The sequence below is a fragment of the Dermacentor silvarum genome, chromosome 1, assembly GCF_013339745.2.
Source record: "Dermacentor silvarum isolate Dsil-2018 chromosome 1, BIME_Dsil_1.4, whole genome shotgun sequence".
Taxonomy (NCBI): domain Eukaryota; kingdom Metazoa; phylum Arthropoda; class Arachnida; order Ixodida; family Ixodidae; genus Dermacentor; species Dermacentor silvarum.
The window spans coordinates 339,478,399-339,493,827 of NC_051154.1; the positions used below are offsets into that span (position 1 = coordinate 339,478,399).

The 15,429-nt window shown below is 48.3% G+C and overlaps 1 protein-coding gene across 1 annotated transcript in view; it reads right to left on the reverse strand.

Annotated features, from left to right (window-relative positions):
* LOC119444080 (solute carrier family 28 member 3-like) overlaps positions 1-12,742 on the reverse strand; it is a 14,732-nt gene extending 1,990 nt beyond the window's left edge. The window contains exons 1-6 of the mRNA XM_037708581.1: positions 12,399-12,742; positions 11,809-11,950; positions 9,028-9,249; positions 7,976-8,137; positions 6,417-6,542; positions 2,353-2,480 (exon numbers count right to left, since the gene is read on the reverse strand). Coding sequence (XP_037564509.1) covers positions 2,353-2,480; positions 6,417-6,542; positions 7,976-8,137; positions 9,028-9,249; positions 11,809-11,950; positions 12,399-12,742 — 1,124 coding nt within the window. The remainder of the gene's footprint in view (positions 1-2,352; positions 2,481-6,416; positions 6,543-7,975; positions 8,138-9,027; positions 9,250-11,808; positions 11,951-12,398) is intronic.
* Positions 12,743-15,429: the final 2,687 nt, after the last annotated feature.

The window sequence follows — 15,429 nt, forward strand, 5'->3', positions numbered from 1 at the left end:
TCTGCTTTGTTTTTTTTTTTTTCTGTTTGGTATGTGTTGGGAGGGGATATTGGGACGGGGGTGGGGGAGGGGGATGATGTTTGTTCCGAAACTGCACAGTGTGTTATGAGGAACGCTGTAGTGGAGGCGGGGGTCCGGGTTAATTTTGACCACTTGGGGTTCTTTAACGTCAAAGCAACACGGTAATCGAGCGCTTTCCCAATCCGCAAACGAACCAGCAACCTTGTGATCTGCAGTTTAGTGTCGTTAATAACACTGCTTTCTCCCATTGGGCCCATAAACACTCTCTACTAACTTGTCGCATTACGAACCACTTTCCGTGGATATGAATTTACCTCTTAGTCAAACTTACCGGTGCAAAGCTTTGTGTATGCATGCTATCGTTGACGCTCGTAGCACACACACACGCACAAAAAAGTGAAGAATAAGCAAGGGGTGGTGGGTGCAACCTTCCTTGATGCGACAATAGAGATAGAATAGAACGTCCGTTAATTCAGCCAGACATTCAAAAGAACAAATGGGCAAGCTAAGTTGGTCGCTTCTTTTTCCGTTCGGGCTCACGGCGACGTTTAACGACAGCGTGATAGTGCGCAAATGCCGCGGCATTCTTCAGCTGAGCCAATTTGCGATATTAATATCAACGTGTCATTTTCTGCCCTCTTTCATTGAGACAGGAAAAGCGGAATATAACTTATCACCCGCCGCGAGTGGCTTAGCGACAATGGTGTTGCGCTGATAAGCACGAGGTCGCGATATCACATCCCTACAGCGGCGGCCGCATTCGATGGGGGGCGAATGCCAAAAACGCCTGTGTCCCATGCATTGCAGGTACAGTCGAGTGCAAAATTCTAGAGACCACTGGAGCGCCGACTAAAGTCCCTATATAAGAAAAGTACCGCCATCTACTCTTTCTCCGCCGTCTCCTCTCATCAAAGGCTTGTTTGTAGCGTTAGCTACACTGGCCTAGCCAAGCCCGTTTCGCGCGGCACATCAAGAGCCCTGCTGCGCATGCGCAAGGATCAGTGATGTTCACACAGCTTGCGCACCAGAACCACCGGAGCCGGCACCTCTCGCGCACTCGCCGCCGCCGCGTGCGACTCACCGCCGCCGGTCTGCGCATTCCAGAGGAGTGACGTCGTAGCCGTGGTAGACGCACTGGCGCCGGCGCGCGCCCGCTGTGCAGTCACCGTCTGACCTGCGCTGGAGCCGCTGCGCTTCTGACTGGCGTTTGCCAGTGTGGTATAGCCATGGAGAAGGAGAGCGCAAATGCTGCTCAACAGCGCAGAAGAACGGAGAAGCTTGACTCATCGGATCCCGAAGGTAGTGCCTGGCAATTAGCGGTTGAGCGTAGGAGACAACCAGGCAAGCTAAGAATAATCAGCTGAACCTTGCTAACGCTACGTATATCCTGGCATAGGCCGAGCTAAGCCACTGCAACTTTCTTTTCTTTACTTTTTGCTTGCGAAAGCAAGTCGACGGTGGCGCACCTAGAAAGTCCACGTTGAAGCTTTCAGGCCGGGCGCGCGCAGCCGCCGCCGCCGCCGGTGACTGCGGCTGCGCAGAGGACTTTCGACATGGCTCTGGGGCGAAAAAAAAACTAAATATAAAGAAGTGAAAGCGCGCGCTATCATCGTCCAATCGGAGATAGAGGAGAGAGAGAAGCGGCGTTGATCAAAGAATGGCGGTACTTTTCCTATATAGGGATTTTAGACTAAACTGATGGCTGCGCGCCTAAGTTCGAGAGCGCATACTGCGCATGCGCGTCCGTTTTACCTGCTGGCCTGCTCGTTCACTCGCTTCAACCGCGCGCGCACTGGAACGCGGGCGAGAGCGCAAGCTGCCACTTCTGCAGTCGCGGTGGAAGCACCCGAGCGATGATATCGCGAAGACTTCATTTGCACTGGCAGGGCTCGGAGCGCGCCGCTCTCTACTCCTCGCCTCTAGATGCTCCGCGGCGCGGGAAACATGCTTTAAGTCACCTTTTCTGAAATAGAACTACGTGATACGCTCCGCCAGCAGCGATGTCTTCTGTGCTCGAATTCGGGGAACTTGCGCATGATGCAATTATTATTACCAGCCGTGGTTGCTTAGTGGCTATGCTGTTGGGCTGCTAAGCACGAGGTCGCGGATCGAATCCCGGCCACGGCGGCCGCATTTCGATGCGGCCGATATGCGAAAACACTCGTGTACTTCAATTTAGGTGCACGTTAAGAATCCCAGGTGGTCCAAATTATTCCGGAGTCCCCCATTACGGCGTGCCTCATAATCAGATCGTGTTTTCGGCACGTAAAACCCCACAATTTAATCAGTTTGATGCAACTTATCGGAAACCGCTGCTCGACGCCCTCTCACCTTTTCAGCCTGAGAAGGAACTCGAAGGCGCCATCCGGGTGCTCGATTTCTGGCAGAAGCATCTTGGAGGTGACCAGCACTGCGGGCGCCGACATAACGCACGCACTGATGAGGGAGGCCACGTCCACCTGAACAAACCAAGCGAGGGCATATATGGCGACACGAACCGAGGAAAACCGGTAACGATTACAAAACACATTGTGGGACTTTCTCGTTCTCGCAACTGGAGGATGACTCCAAGCGTGACCCCGAAGGCCATTTCAAAAGTGAGTGGCGAACACAGCCTGAAGATGAAATTCGCCTTTGCTGTAAGCCGACGTATATAAATAATTCCGGTTACGAGGCGTCCAGCAAGGTGTGTTGAGTAGCAAAGGTGAACTGCGTGCGATTTGTCGAAACGTTACGAGCCCGTGGGAATCGCTATAAATCGGCGTTCGAAGTGATTTTTATCTTTTCTTTTCCTGCTGAAGTGAACAAAAACTTTTGTAGTTTGAATGTGCTGCCCTATATACATACAAGGAGGGCCGTCTGGGCGGCAACTTCCAGTTTTGCTCGGAGTATTGGAGTACGATTGAAGCGCATACAGACGAGGACGCAAGAAGGCGCATAACAGACACAGACACGGCGCTAACTTCGTACAATATATTTCATTGTCCCATGCCTTCCTTATACTTTCTGCGCCTCGCGAATCAGCGAACATGGGCATTAGCGTAATCACCTATAGACTATTTTACGGAAGCATTTAGGTGCCGCCACATTGGGCTGATTACGCTTCTGTTTCCTGTCTTTAACAACAAAGTTTACGGTACTACAGTCGATTCGCACGCATGAAAACAGTTGTATAAATGCGTTCAGCGTTCCATGACCATGTTACCTGACTTAACTTCTCATAAAACTAAGAAATTGTTTGAGTAACAGCCCAAGATGGCGGCGCCCATGAATCGAACATACAATCATACAACAGCGACATTTATATATATATATATATATATATATATATATATCACACAATATTTAACAAACCCCTCTTCCAGAGACAGGAGAATGCTGACACTGATCATTCCAGCTCATGCGCACAAATTCTAATTGTTTATTTGACTCTGCAATATACAGTTTGCTAACGCATGCCTCACAAACCCTGGTGACCTAGTCTGATTCTATAATCAGGTGACTTAGTGTGCCCCTGTTTGTCCCTAAAATGATCATATATCCAAAACGGCAACTACAGCTGCGTTTAAGGCAACGAAAGAGGCAAAATACCGTCTGTCGTCATTTGTTTATTTTTCACTTTGTTACTGTTTTTACGCAGTCTATAGGCAAAATACATGCACTGAAAGATAAGCAGGGTAATATCATCAGCAATTTCGATGACATAGTAAAATCAGCGGAAAAATTCTATACTGAGCTGTACAGTACCCAGAGCAGCCAAGCTACTTTCATTCGAAGTAGTGATGAACAGGATACAGAGGCCCTTTCCACAACTAGCGATGAAGTTAGAAGGGCCTTGAAAGACATGACCAGGGGAAAAGCTGCTGGAGAATATTTATTCAAGGATAGAGGAGATATCATACTTGAAATGCTTGCTACCCTTTATACGCAATATCTCACGACTTCAAGTGTACCAGAAAGCTGGAAGAACGCAAACATTATACTCATCCACAAGAAGGGAGACGTTAAAGAATTGAAGAATTATAGACCCATTAGCTTGCTTTCAGTATTGTATAAAATACTCACCAAGGTAATTTCAAATAAAATCAGGGCAACACTTGACTTCAGCCAAACAAGAGAACAGGCTGGCTTCACGAAGGGATATTCTACGATGGATCATATCCATGCCATCAACCAAGTAATAGAGAAATCTGCGGAGTACACGTAATTGACCTCTCCATATGGCTTTCATAGATTATGAAAAAGCATTTCATTCAGTAGAGATACCAGCAGTCATAGAGGCATCGCGTAATCAAGGAGTACAGGACGCATACGTGAATATCTTGGCAAATATTTACAAGGATTGCGCAGCAACCTTGGTTCTCCACAAGAAAAGTAGAAAGGTACCTATGAAGAAAGGAGTCAGGCAAGGAGACACAATCTCTCCAGTGCTATTCACTGCATGCTCAGAAGAAGTACTCAAGCTCTTAGACTAGGAAGGCTTAGGAATGAGAATCAACGACGAATATCTCAGCGACCATCGGTTCGCAGATGACATTGTCCTATTCAGCAACAATGGGGACGAATTACAGCAAATTATTGAGGACCTTAACCGAGAAAGTGTAAGAATGGGGTTGAAGATTAATATGCAGAAGACAAAGATAATGTTCAAGAGCCTGGCAAGGGAACAAGAATTCAGGATCGCCAGTGAGCTTCTAGAGTCCGTAAAGGAGTACGCTTCTCTAGGTAAATTACTCACAGGGGACCCAGATCATGAGAAACGATTTTATAGAAGAATAAAATTGGGCTGGAGTGCATACGGCAGGCATTACCAAATCTCGACTGGGAGATTACCACTGTCGTTGAAAAAAAAGTGTACAATCATTGCATTCTACCGGTGCTAATATAAGGGGCAGAAACTTGCAGGAAAAAAAAAGTGTACAATCATTGCATTCTACCGGTGCTAATATAAGGGGCAGAAACTTGGAGGTTACCAGAGAAGCTCGAGAACAAGTTAAGGACCGTACAAAGAGCGATGGAATGAAAGATGTTAGGCCTAACGTTCAGAGACAGGAATAGAGCGGTGTGGATCAAAGAACAAACGGAGATAGCCGATATTCTAGTTGACATTAAACGGAAAACGTGGAGCTGGGCAAGCCATGTAATGCATAGGATGGATAACCGGTGGACCATTAGGGTTACAGAATGGATACCAAGGGAAGGGAAGCGCAGTCGAGGACGGTAGAAAACTAGGTGGAGTGATGAAGTTAGGAAATTCTGAGGCGCAAGTTGGAATCAGCTAGCGCAAGACAGGGGTAATTGGAGATCGCAGGGAGAGGCCTTCGTCCTGCAGTGTACATAAATATAGGCTGATGATGATGATCAATCAGGCATCTCTCTGTCTGTCCTAAGTAGCTTTTTCCTCAGCTTAGCAGACTGGCAATATATAACGCCTCCACGACATTCTAAATACTTGTTACTGTGCTGTTATGTGTCACATTTTGCTTTTGCGTCTCTTCCTCAATTTATTTACCGGAAGAGGCTACCTAGCTTGTTCGGCACCGAAAATACTACATTGATGTCTGCTCTCTGGGCTATTTTCTCGCTAGTTTAGGCGAAAGACGATGAATATATGGGACTGCAGCGACATTTTCCTTGTCAGAGTTGGCACCCCCTCTTACTGAGGACACGTATTCCGTCTGCTGTGCCTGTTTGTAGTCAAGTATACTTGACTACACATATCACCGTTTAGCCCTGGCTAAAAAAAACATCGACGTATATAAAATTTGAAAAAAAAAACAGTTGTCCCTTCAATAGGCTCAGACAAGCGCCTCTGTCTAAATCTGCTAAATAAAGGTTGCTAAGAACAGGTGCAAGGAACGGCCCTACACATCCCTGCCCCAACCCTATCCGTATCTGTGTCCTTCCAGTGCCTTCTTGCGTTACGCCTGTATGACCAGGACGTGCGTCATGCGGGCATGGTACAAAAGTATTCCATGACGCCACGCCAACATGCCCGCATTGCAACACTGCTTTGGAAGTCACCAGTGCCCGCTTCAAACTTGCATGGTCGTCATTTGACTGCGGAATACCGAGATCTGCGAAGAAACGTAAAGAAGCTAATATGTCCGCGTTAAAATCGGTATATGCGGGTTGGCGCGCAGCACCCACAAAGTGCAGGGCTCTGTGTTGACGCCATGGAAGGGAGCTCGGGTGGGTTTCCTTCACGTAATATGCGTCAAGCATCCGTCTGTCCACTTGTGCAGGATGTGTGCCAAACGGTTATCCCCAAGACAACCAGAGCTCCTATGTGAGTCTTTGCTGGAGTTTCATTATAGACAGCATGTTGGCACTACACATAGCGAGATTCACGTGTACGACACAACCGGTATTCGACGATTTCTTAATGATTGCACCTCGTAGCTGATAAGGGCTGCGAATGTGGCTGCAGATAGGCTGCCGAACCCCGACGCCATTGCCGTGTGCAGCTGGGACAGCGTCATGTCGCCCACGTAGCCGCGCAGGATCCACGGCAGGTCGTTCTGCGCCGAGCAAAGCCCGCGTCAACTCTCTGAGGGACGTTCGGGTAAGGCGGAAAACAGAGCGCAACGGCGGCGTTATACTATAGTTACATGCGTGGCACCGCTGCCGAAAATGCATGCCCGAAGTTGTATGCACTACAGTTGAAATAAAGTGTCTTGACTGCCGACGGAGTCGAGAATGCCTTTCTTCACGTGCATGTTCGTTCACCGCAACAACCCAAGGAATTGCCTACACAGCAGTCATGTTTCCATGCGTCAATGTTCGGCCTTGTTAGTAAGGCGTACTGAAGAGCGCAATAAAGGACGCGTACAAGCCAGGGGGCCGTGTGTGTGTCCACATGCTTGTCCGTGTACTTTACTATGCTTCAACTTTCTTCAGCATGTTCCTATGGCGTGCACACGCGCCATTGTCCTATTAAGACAACACTAAGGAATATATATGTACCGGGTGTCCCAACTATCACGCACCAAGATTTAAAAATATGCAAATGCCACAGTAGCTGGACAGAACCAAGATAACGTTGTTTGCCGTCGCTTGGAGATGCGCAAATAATCTTTTTGCATTCCGCCTAAATACGTAGTCTTAATCAACTTCTCAAATATTATGATTAGATGAAAAGTGCCAATGAGAAAATTGTAGGAAAACATGAAAAACTTCCGGTACAGCTTTCTGTTGCTCAAAACGTGCTACGTAAAAGTGTTTTTCCGAGCGTCCAAGAACCCCACGAACACACGAAAGATTGCCGCGCAAATGGCCGCTCGAGGCACTTTGCGTGTATTCGCGGGCTTCTTTCAAGCTCGGAAAAACACTTTTCCTCTCTAGTGGCATGGAGCTGCAGTGAGGTCAATGTAAATAGGCCAGTGTGACGCCATTATACTCTCATATATAACTCTGAATTGAGCAAATATCCTTACAGTGAGCTGATAATTCTCAGTCCCGGTGAATTGTGCAGCCTGTATTACAGGTTCACAACTGTCACAGAATTATCAGCACACTGGCTATCTGCATAAATTTCAGACAAGTGACTATGACTCGGCAAGAAAGAATGAGCCGGTGATTTAATGAGTCTGAGTAAGCCTGAGCCTATGACTCCGCAAATCCGAGTGAGCCCGAAGTAGTGTTAGTCCAAATGCCCGTTAATCTGGGGTGAGCCAGGATGAACTTGACATCAGTGAGATTCTGTGTCGAAAGGCCAACAAGGCTAGAGAGCCTCAGGAATGATAGTGCGTTGTCTGGCTATAGGAAGGTGCTTGTGCTGTGCAAATAAAGCGAAGTATGACCAGCGCATGAACAAGAACGAGTGCTTTTGCATGTCCTCTTCCCGCTGACCCACATTCCCAAGATTGCGCCCGGCTGCAGTCTGATCGAATGCGTCACTTATTCGGTAGGCTGGACCTGGTGCTCCAGTCGTGCGAGAGAGCCCTGTCCCCACCTGCGCGGCGACGATGTTTGTGGCGACGCAGAGGGCGTCGCACGGCGACACGCCAGTGCTCCAGCGAAGTGAGGTGGCAATGGACAGAATGAGTTTGCGCAGACAGCCGTAGAAGGCGACCAGGGACATCAGGAAGGAGAAGAACACGGTCATGGTCATGATCTGCGCGACACGTCGATAATCCGCGCTTATAGTACAGGTGACGGCCACGCGAGCACTTACATTAGAGTTGCTCAAAAGGAATCCGGCCATTGACCGAGAAACAAATGTCGCAATATCTTTCCCCAGTATATGCACCTCTTCCATCAAAATACACAGCTCTGTCAAGCTTCTCCTCAATAATTAAAGGCCATCATTAAAAGGCTGCTAGACGTTTTCTAGACCTCTTTTCTCGAGTAGCAACGTTGATGCGCGAATATTTCGACATCTGAAGCTTCATCTAGAATCTTGGCAGCGGACATATAGAAGGCAAGAAGGCGCAGGGAGAAGAGCGAAATTATTCGTGCATATATATGTTCGGTCTCCAGCTAAGAATAAAATTCTGGGTTCCCTTTATTACTCGTTCAGCGTAAACTTGACAGGCAGACTTTTGATTGTGTGGTAGTATTCTTAGTTCTTCATGTCAGCGAACCAGTTCAGTACATTATAATGCTTATAAATAAACGAAATGTACTGTCGACCAAAAAGGTTTACGGACCACGGGATCTCAGGAAACACTAAATATCCGAGCAGCCTTCAAAAGTAGCCAGTAAAACCATACATCACAATGTTGTTCGCATATACCTGTAGAGGCTGGAAATGAGAATATCAGGCTGCCTTGAGGCTGCGGAGATATTCAGCTTTTTGTCAGATCCATTGGTGCCTAACCTATTTTGGTTGATAGTACGTGCGAGGAAACTTTATTGACCTTCACACTCTCTGTAACGCACGTTAGACTAAATCTGACTAGTTTGAAAAGTACACATGTGACCGCAAAAACATGCAGGCCTACACGGAGGATAACAGACAGGTCTCGTGCGCAACGCAGCGCCTCTTTCGGCCGCGGGGCTCACGTGGAAGGCGAAGACGTGCGGTTGCCGCGGCGTCGCTTCGCCGATGACGCCCGTGGCCGCGTGGCCGAACGTGAACTGGGCGCCCACCCGCGAGTAGTTGATCACCGCCTTCAACTTTGTGCCCAGGCACGTCACCACGCCGTGTCCCACCGACGAGCGGATCATGACGGTGCCCAGCACGAACTGCAGCACAATGCCGGACAGCACCACGTGCCAAGCAATCTGCACGGCACACGGTCACCGCTGCCATAGCCTCTGATTGATTGATTTAGTTGGCGATTATTAAGTAAAGAAATCAGCACGTCATTTGCTGTTGTTAACGCGACAGCGTTAAGGGCACCGTGTCGCAGAAATTCCGGTGTTGGAGTAGGCGTCGTTGTCCGTGAGCAAAAAATTTCGGTATATAGTTCGGTATATGTATATTCCATGCCTTGCTACATGACCATTCCATCACTAAAGTTGCTCATACCTTGTATTACATTCTTGACAAAGTTATTCCTCGGAATTTTGAAATGACAGCCACAAACAAATGTCATGAAACAAAACACCGGCAGCGCATAGCTTTCATGCTACATCTTCTCAGGCTGAAATATTAAAACTGCGAAACAATTGCCGAAACCTTAAAATTATGTAATTTTTTTTTCGCGCAGCTGTAACCTACCTCCGGGATCGGCCCACGCAAGAGGCGGCGTTTCTACCTGAAATCTCGCCTTCGTGCATAGCGTTCGCCGCCAGCGTTTCCCTGTAAAAATTACGGTTACATAAGCTGTAATTGCCTGGAAGCGTGAGAAGCAGTCAGGGATCTTTGAATGCTATCGTGTTCTGCTCTTAAAGGCTAAGCTAAATAAGCGACCTCCAAGTTTCTGTTTTTGTTTTTGTTTTTTGTGAGCGCCGTGCAATTCGCAAGATGAAATAACTCAGTAAGACATTCGCATTAATAAATAGAACAGAAAGAGAGTCTTCTTTCTGGGGTTTTACGTGCCAAAACCAGTTCTGATTATGAGGCACGCCGTAGTGGAGGGCTCCGGGTTAATTTTGACCACCTGGGGTTCTTTAACGTGCGCTACAACGCAAGCACACGGGCGTTTTTGCATTTCGCCTCCATAACAGAAAGAGAGTCGTCTCATTCGCCCGCGTGAATAAATGTTAGTGTATACGAAAGAACACGAATGCAGCCACCGCTCGCTCAACTTCGTTGAACTATTACTATGCCAATCGTTTCCGAGCAAAGTGAACGCATGTGGTTGCGGCCATGTACTCCTCTTCCTCCGACTCTTCTCAGTGAGCAGATCACGTATTGTGTCAACAAGGTAAGGAAGTCCTAAACAAGACACGCGAACCAAGATCAATTAAACAGAGGAATTGAGCATTATATTCAGCGTCTTTCTTTTTTTACTTCATTTTTTGTGTTCAGTTAGACATTCGGAATGTGCTCCTGGGTGTGTGCCTCATTATTGCCTAATGCTCAAATCGCGCCAAGCCGAGCCAGCGGCATGTCGCAGCGGAAGTCTTCAACAGGCCCTTTAAGAATCTCACTTACGTACCTCCGGCCGGTCAGTGTGTTGTTGAAAAATAGTGGGCCAATGATTTTGCTGTCATGTACGCCACACCAAACACTAAAAGACCATTGACATTGGTGGCGTGATTTTCCGAGCCAGTATGGATTTCGGTCACTCCAGTAGTGTGCATTGTGGACATTTACTTGAGAATTTCGGGAAAAGCTGGCCAGGTCAGTCCAGAGTATCTTGCCTAGAAAGTCACTATCCTGTTCCACTTGAATCAAACTCCAATTGGCGAAGTGGAGTCTGTTTTGAAGATCCCTGGGCTCCAGGCATTGATGCAACTGCAGATGATAGGGGTGCAGTCCAGCTGCTTGAAAAATCCTCCAGACAGTTGATTTGGACACTCCAGACTCCGCGCTCACGCTACGTGTGCTAGCGTGTGGATTAGTCGCCATATACGCCAACACATTGGAGCGCAGCTCGTCACTTATTGGTGAAGCTCTTTTCCGCTTCCTTACAAAGCAGCCGTTTTGCTTCAATGACTCATAATTATTCACTAAGGTCATCGGGCAAATCCGCGTGCCAGTGTGCCAGCTGCGAAATATTCTTGCATCCTGCCGTTTCTGTCCTCCTGCAGCGTCTAGGGCAAGAACCATGTCTGCTTTTTCTTCGTGTGAATAAGGCATCGCAGCAGAAAGAACTTCGCTTCAACAGCCGACACATGAGTCTGTCGCTTTCCCGAACTGCCGCGTCTGTCAATCGCTTTATGCAGCGCGAGCGATAACGGTTGATGATTTCGATGGCACGACCACCTCCTGCTTCACAGCCCTTTCGCTTTTAAGCGGCGGTACACCCGGCCAAATGCGATGTTCGTTCGTACGCGCGAAGTTTGAGAGCAGTGCAATCGCAGCGCGCAAGCGCGTATGTCACGTGTTTTTTTTTATTTCGCGGGCATCTGCAGTAATCTGGAAAACATCAATTATGAATAGATAGAAAGTTAGAAACCTTTTAATTGGGCGTTTGACAGACCAGCCTACTTCTTTTCTATAGGAACTACTTGCCTAACTTTGTTGCTTCGGAGGTTAATTAATTAATCTTGACTAAAAACCAATTAATCGGAACACAGAAAATAGTCTGACTCACTCCATACGATGGTAAGAAAAATGCATTTGTTCGCGTCGTCTTAGGGCGCATCGGAGTATTTTTAAACCCTGTCTAAAGATAGCTGGCGCACCCTGTATATAGTGATTGCGAAGAATCTAACAAGGGCGGTATATACCTTGCGCCTCTCGCACGAGAAGATGTAGCAGATGGCGACTATGGCCCCGACGCCCAAGGCGGACCAGATGCGGTGCATGTCAGGCAGGCTGTCCACCACGAAGCAGCCAATGAGCAGGGCGTACAGCACGCACCAGAAGACTCTGCAAGCAATCGCGGGTGGCATGCTGCAGTGAGGAGGAGCGGTTCGCGGATCTAGCTCACTTCTATTCACGTGACCACGCCATGCGCACCCGCGCCGGCGTGCGCCGTTCAAATATATTTGAAGTATACCGCATGCATGGGCCCTTTTCTATCGTATGAAGGTTCCTCATACGTTCGAAGCAAAGTAGCAATTAACCCCGTGTACATTCTGTCATAGTCTAATATTCGAAGAAATCCAATATCAAACGCTCGAATCGATGCAGGAGTTGGACCAAATTCTAATAGGGTCCTATAGGGTTCGTAGGCGGAACAACCCATCAGCCTAGCTTCGTTTGTTTACTTTCGTCTATTAGTGCCTAAAGCAGTGCGCCTCTACTGCTCCCCTAACGGAACACGAAAGTGTAGAATTTCTATCAGAAGTAGTCCCGAGGACGAAAAGTCACTCACGCGGCCCATCCTTGTTCGGCGGCCTGGTCGAGCGCATGCTCGATCCTGGCACCACGTTTGCGGTAAAGACGACCTGCGAGCCGCGCCACCTGCAGCAGCGCCCAGACCGAGCACAGGGTGAGCGTCACCAGCGCCTGGAACCGAGGCTCCGAGCACCAGTCGTCCGACGCTTTCCACGACAGGCGCACGGCGCCGCACAGGTACACAGCGTACAGCGTTACCGGGCACAGCCACAGGCGCGGTCTCACGTGTCGATGGTACGCCAGGTACCAGCCGGGCGGGCGGCGGGCAGCCTCTCGGTTCGGGTCGCGTTTGTCGGGGTTAACAGGGGACGCGGACGGCATCTCCCTCAACGTTTCCTCCGGAGCTGGACTGGTGGTCTGCCGCAGATGAACGCGCGGCGCGCTGGTGAAGCAGTCGGGCCGTGAGTGAATGAGACAGTCTACGGATCGTCTACGGTCGTCGGCATTGTTTCCGTTTTCACCTTTCTTCCTCTGAGCGAGCGTGTTCTCCATATAGGTACACCTTGAAGCATCAAAGCTTTATAGTCATTAAAGAGCGTACAAGCTTCGCTATCACACAGGACGTGCTAGCGAAACGGCGATGCCTTCAAATGTGTATCAAGAAGGAGCGTGGAAACAGAAATGTGTACCGCTCTTTTGTAACACTTAACCGCATTAAAAAAGACCTTCCTCCGGATCACTTTGGCGGGTGGTTCTGAACTCTTTATGGTCAATTGCATACTCGTCCTGATACGACTTGTGATTTCGCCTAATGAACTGCCCGTTAAAGTGAACATTACTTTGGTCGTTGTGAAACTGTCAAAAGGATTGTACTATGTATGCAACTTTTTTGTTTTTGAACAAAAGTGCAACTATGTTTTAGAAACATTTTGCGAACTTCGCTTCCGAGCCTCATAGATGTTAAATAGTAACGACGCTTTCATATCTACAGCGTGGCATCTGCTTCCTAAAAATTATTGACGCAGGTGGTTCAAATGTTATTTAGCAGCGATTTGCAAAGGCGAAAATTCATGTGATCTATCATATAACAATAAATGATGGAACTGTTTTCAAGAGAGGAAAGTAACGGCGAATTTCTCCTCATTAGGTGGGAGAAATGTCACGTCAGCCGAAGTTGTTTATGCTTTAGTGTGATTCTTCTTTCCCTTCGCTGACTATGGGACTGTAGGTACTGGGCCCTTACCGTTCCTTAAACTCCACCTGGGAAGCTTCGCAGTGAGCACGACCGCAATATCAGGTCGACACAGCTTTTTCAAATGCAGTTCGAGAATCGACAATGTTCACACTGTCATGCTGTATATAGCTCGGGGAGAGGTACACAAAACGGCTACACGACGAGTTTGAAGTAAATAACAAATTTAAGACTCCCACTAAATCAGCGACGCATGATTCTGTGTCGTCGTCGTTTTGTGACGCTCTCTTTCGCGCTTCCGCCGCATTCGCCGGTGATCTCCGGCCATCACAATCTCCTTGTTTCGTTCTCGTTAGCTGGCCTTCCACGCAAGAAGCCCTTTCTTGATCGCTTACTGTAGGATTTCAACGAATGGACTTGCAGAGCACCTTCGCTTCTGTCCGACTGCTTCTTTGGCATTTTATTGCGACAGCAATTCTATGGACACTCCAGGCGCATTTCTGCCGTCGTCGTCGCCGTGATGTTCCGTGTAAAGTCAAAGGGCGATAACATCGTCGCCGCGCGCCGTATGTCGTATGTACGAATGATACCGTGCGAGGGTGAGCCGACGATGGTGGCACAATCTCGCGCGCGCAAGGTAGGGCAGAGGGGAGAAAGCGCGCCGTCTTTCGTCGTGCGCAAGGGATCGGGGGAAGGGGAGTAAGGAAGGGGGCGTTCTACTCTGGCGGCGACTGCATATGGCCCAGCTGCGTGGGCCCTATCTTGAAAGCGATCTGCGATAGGGACAGAGTGCGCCGAGTGCTGATAGCTTCGTGTGTGCTGTGTTCTCGCCACTTAGTTCGCGTTGAAGCGAGATGCAACACGAAGGTAAATTCGTTCGATGCTGCTGCAGTGCTTTCTCATTCCAGCTTTTTGACAGCGAGGGTGCGCGGTCATCGAGGGTAGATGTGTTCATGTCTGCTTGTGCGCACGTGACACCATGCTTGTTATAATTTAGTTAGTAATCAAATGTTTACAAGTTTTATGCCCGATAAAACTACTGTCTTTACTTCGTATAGCGGTCTACTACGTTGCTGTCACAATCGATGCTTCGCCTTTCGGGCGAAACTGCTCCTTTTTTATCGCTGTCCTATTCGCGCCATTATAAATGAGTTGCACTATGATCACATGACTTCACGTGGTGCACAAGCACATATGTCACATGAAACAAGTGCGTTTATCGCCTCAGTTGTTCGCGAATACTTCTGGACTGTCGGCTCAAGAAAAAATGCTGTTGGCACTCTGTCCACCGAGGATTATTTCCGGTGCCTGCCTTGAACGAGACAATAACGGTGCGTTACAGTAGATCTCACCATCTTTGGGAAGCCCCCACTTCCCCACGCCATTCCTTAGATTTCTATGACGAGCGCCCACGGGCGTCTGTGTAATGCCCCCAGGACTGCTCTGAGCGCACGCGAGCTTCGGCTCGAAAGCAATAGTAGAAATTCAGATATATGGTGAGGTTCACGCACACAGCCTAATTATGGAGTGCTATGAGTATAGTTGCTGCTGAACAGCTGTAATGATAAATGTAAACACAAAAAACGTCATTTTAGCACCCTTAATGGTGTAAAAGAAAGTCACAGTTACCCGAAAGGCGAAGCATCGATTGCGATAGCAAATTAGTAGACAGCTATACGAAGTAAAGATAGTAGTTTTATTGGCCGAATGTAAACATTCGCTTACTAACTAAATTAACAAGCATCGTACGTATCACGCGCGCACAAGCAAACATGCACACATCTTACTCGATGACCGCGGAAACTCGCTGTCAAAACGCTGTAGTGAGAAAGCACGGCAGCAGCAGCGAGAGAATTGACCTTCCAGCTACCTCTCG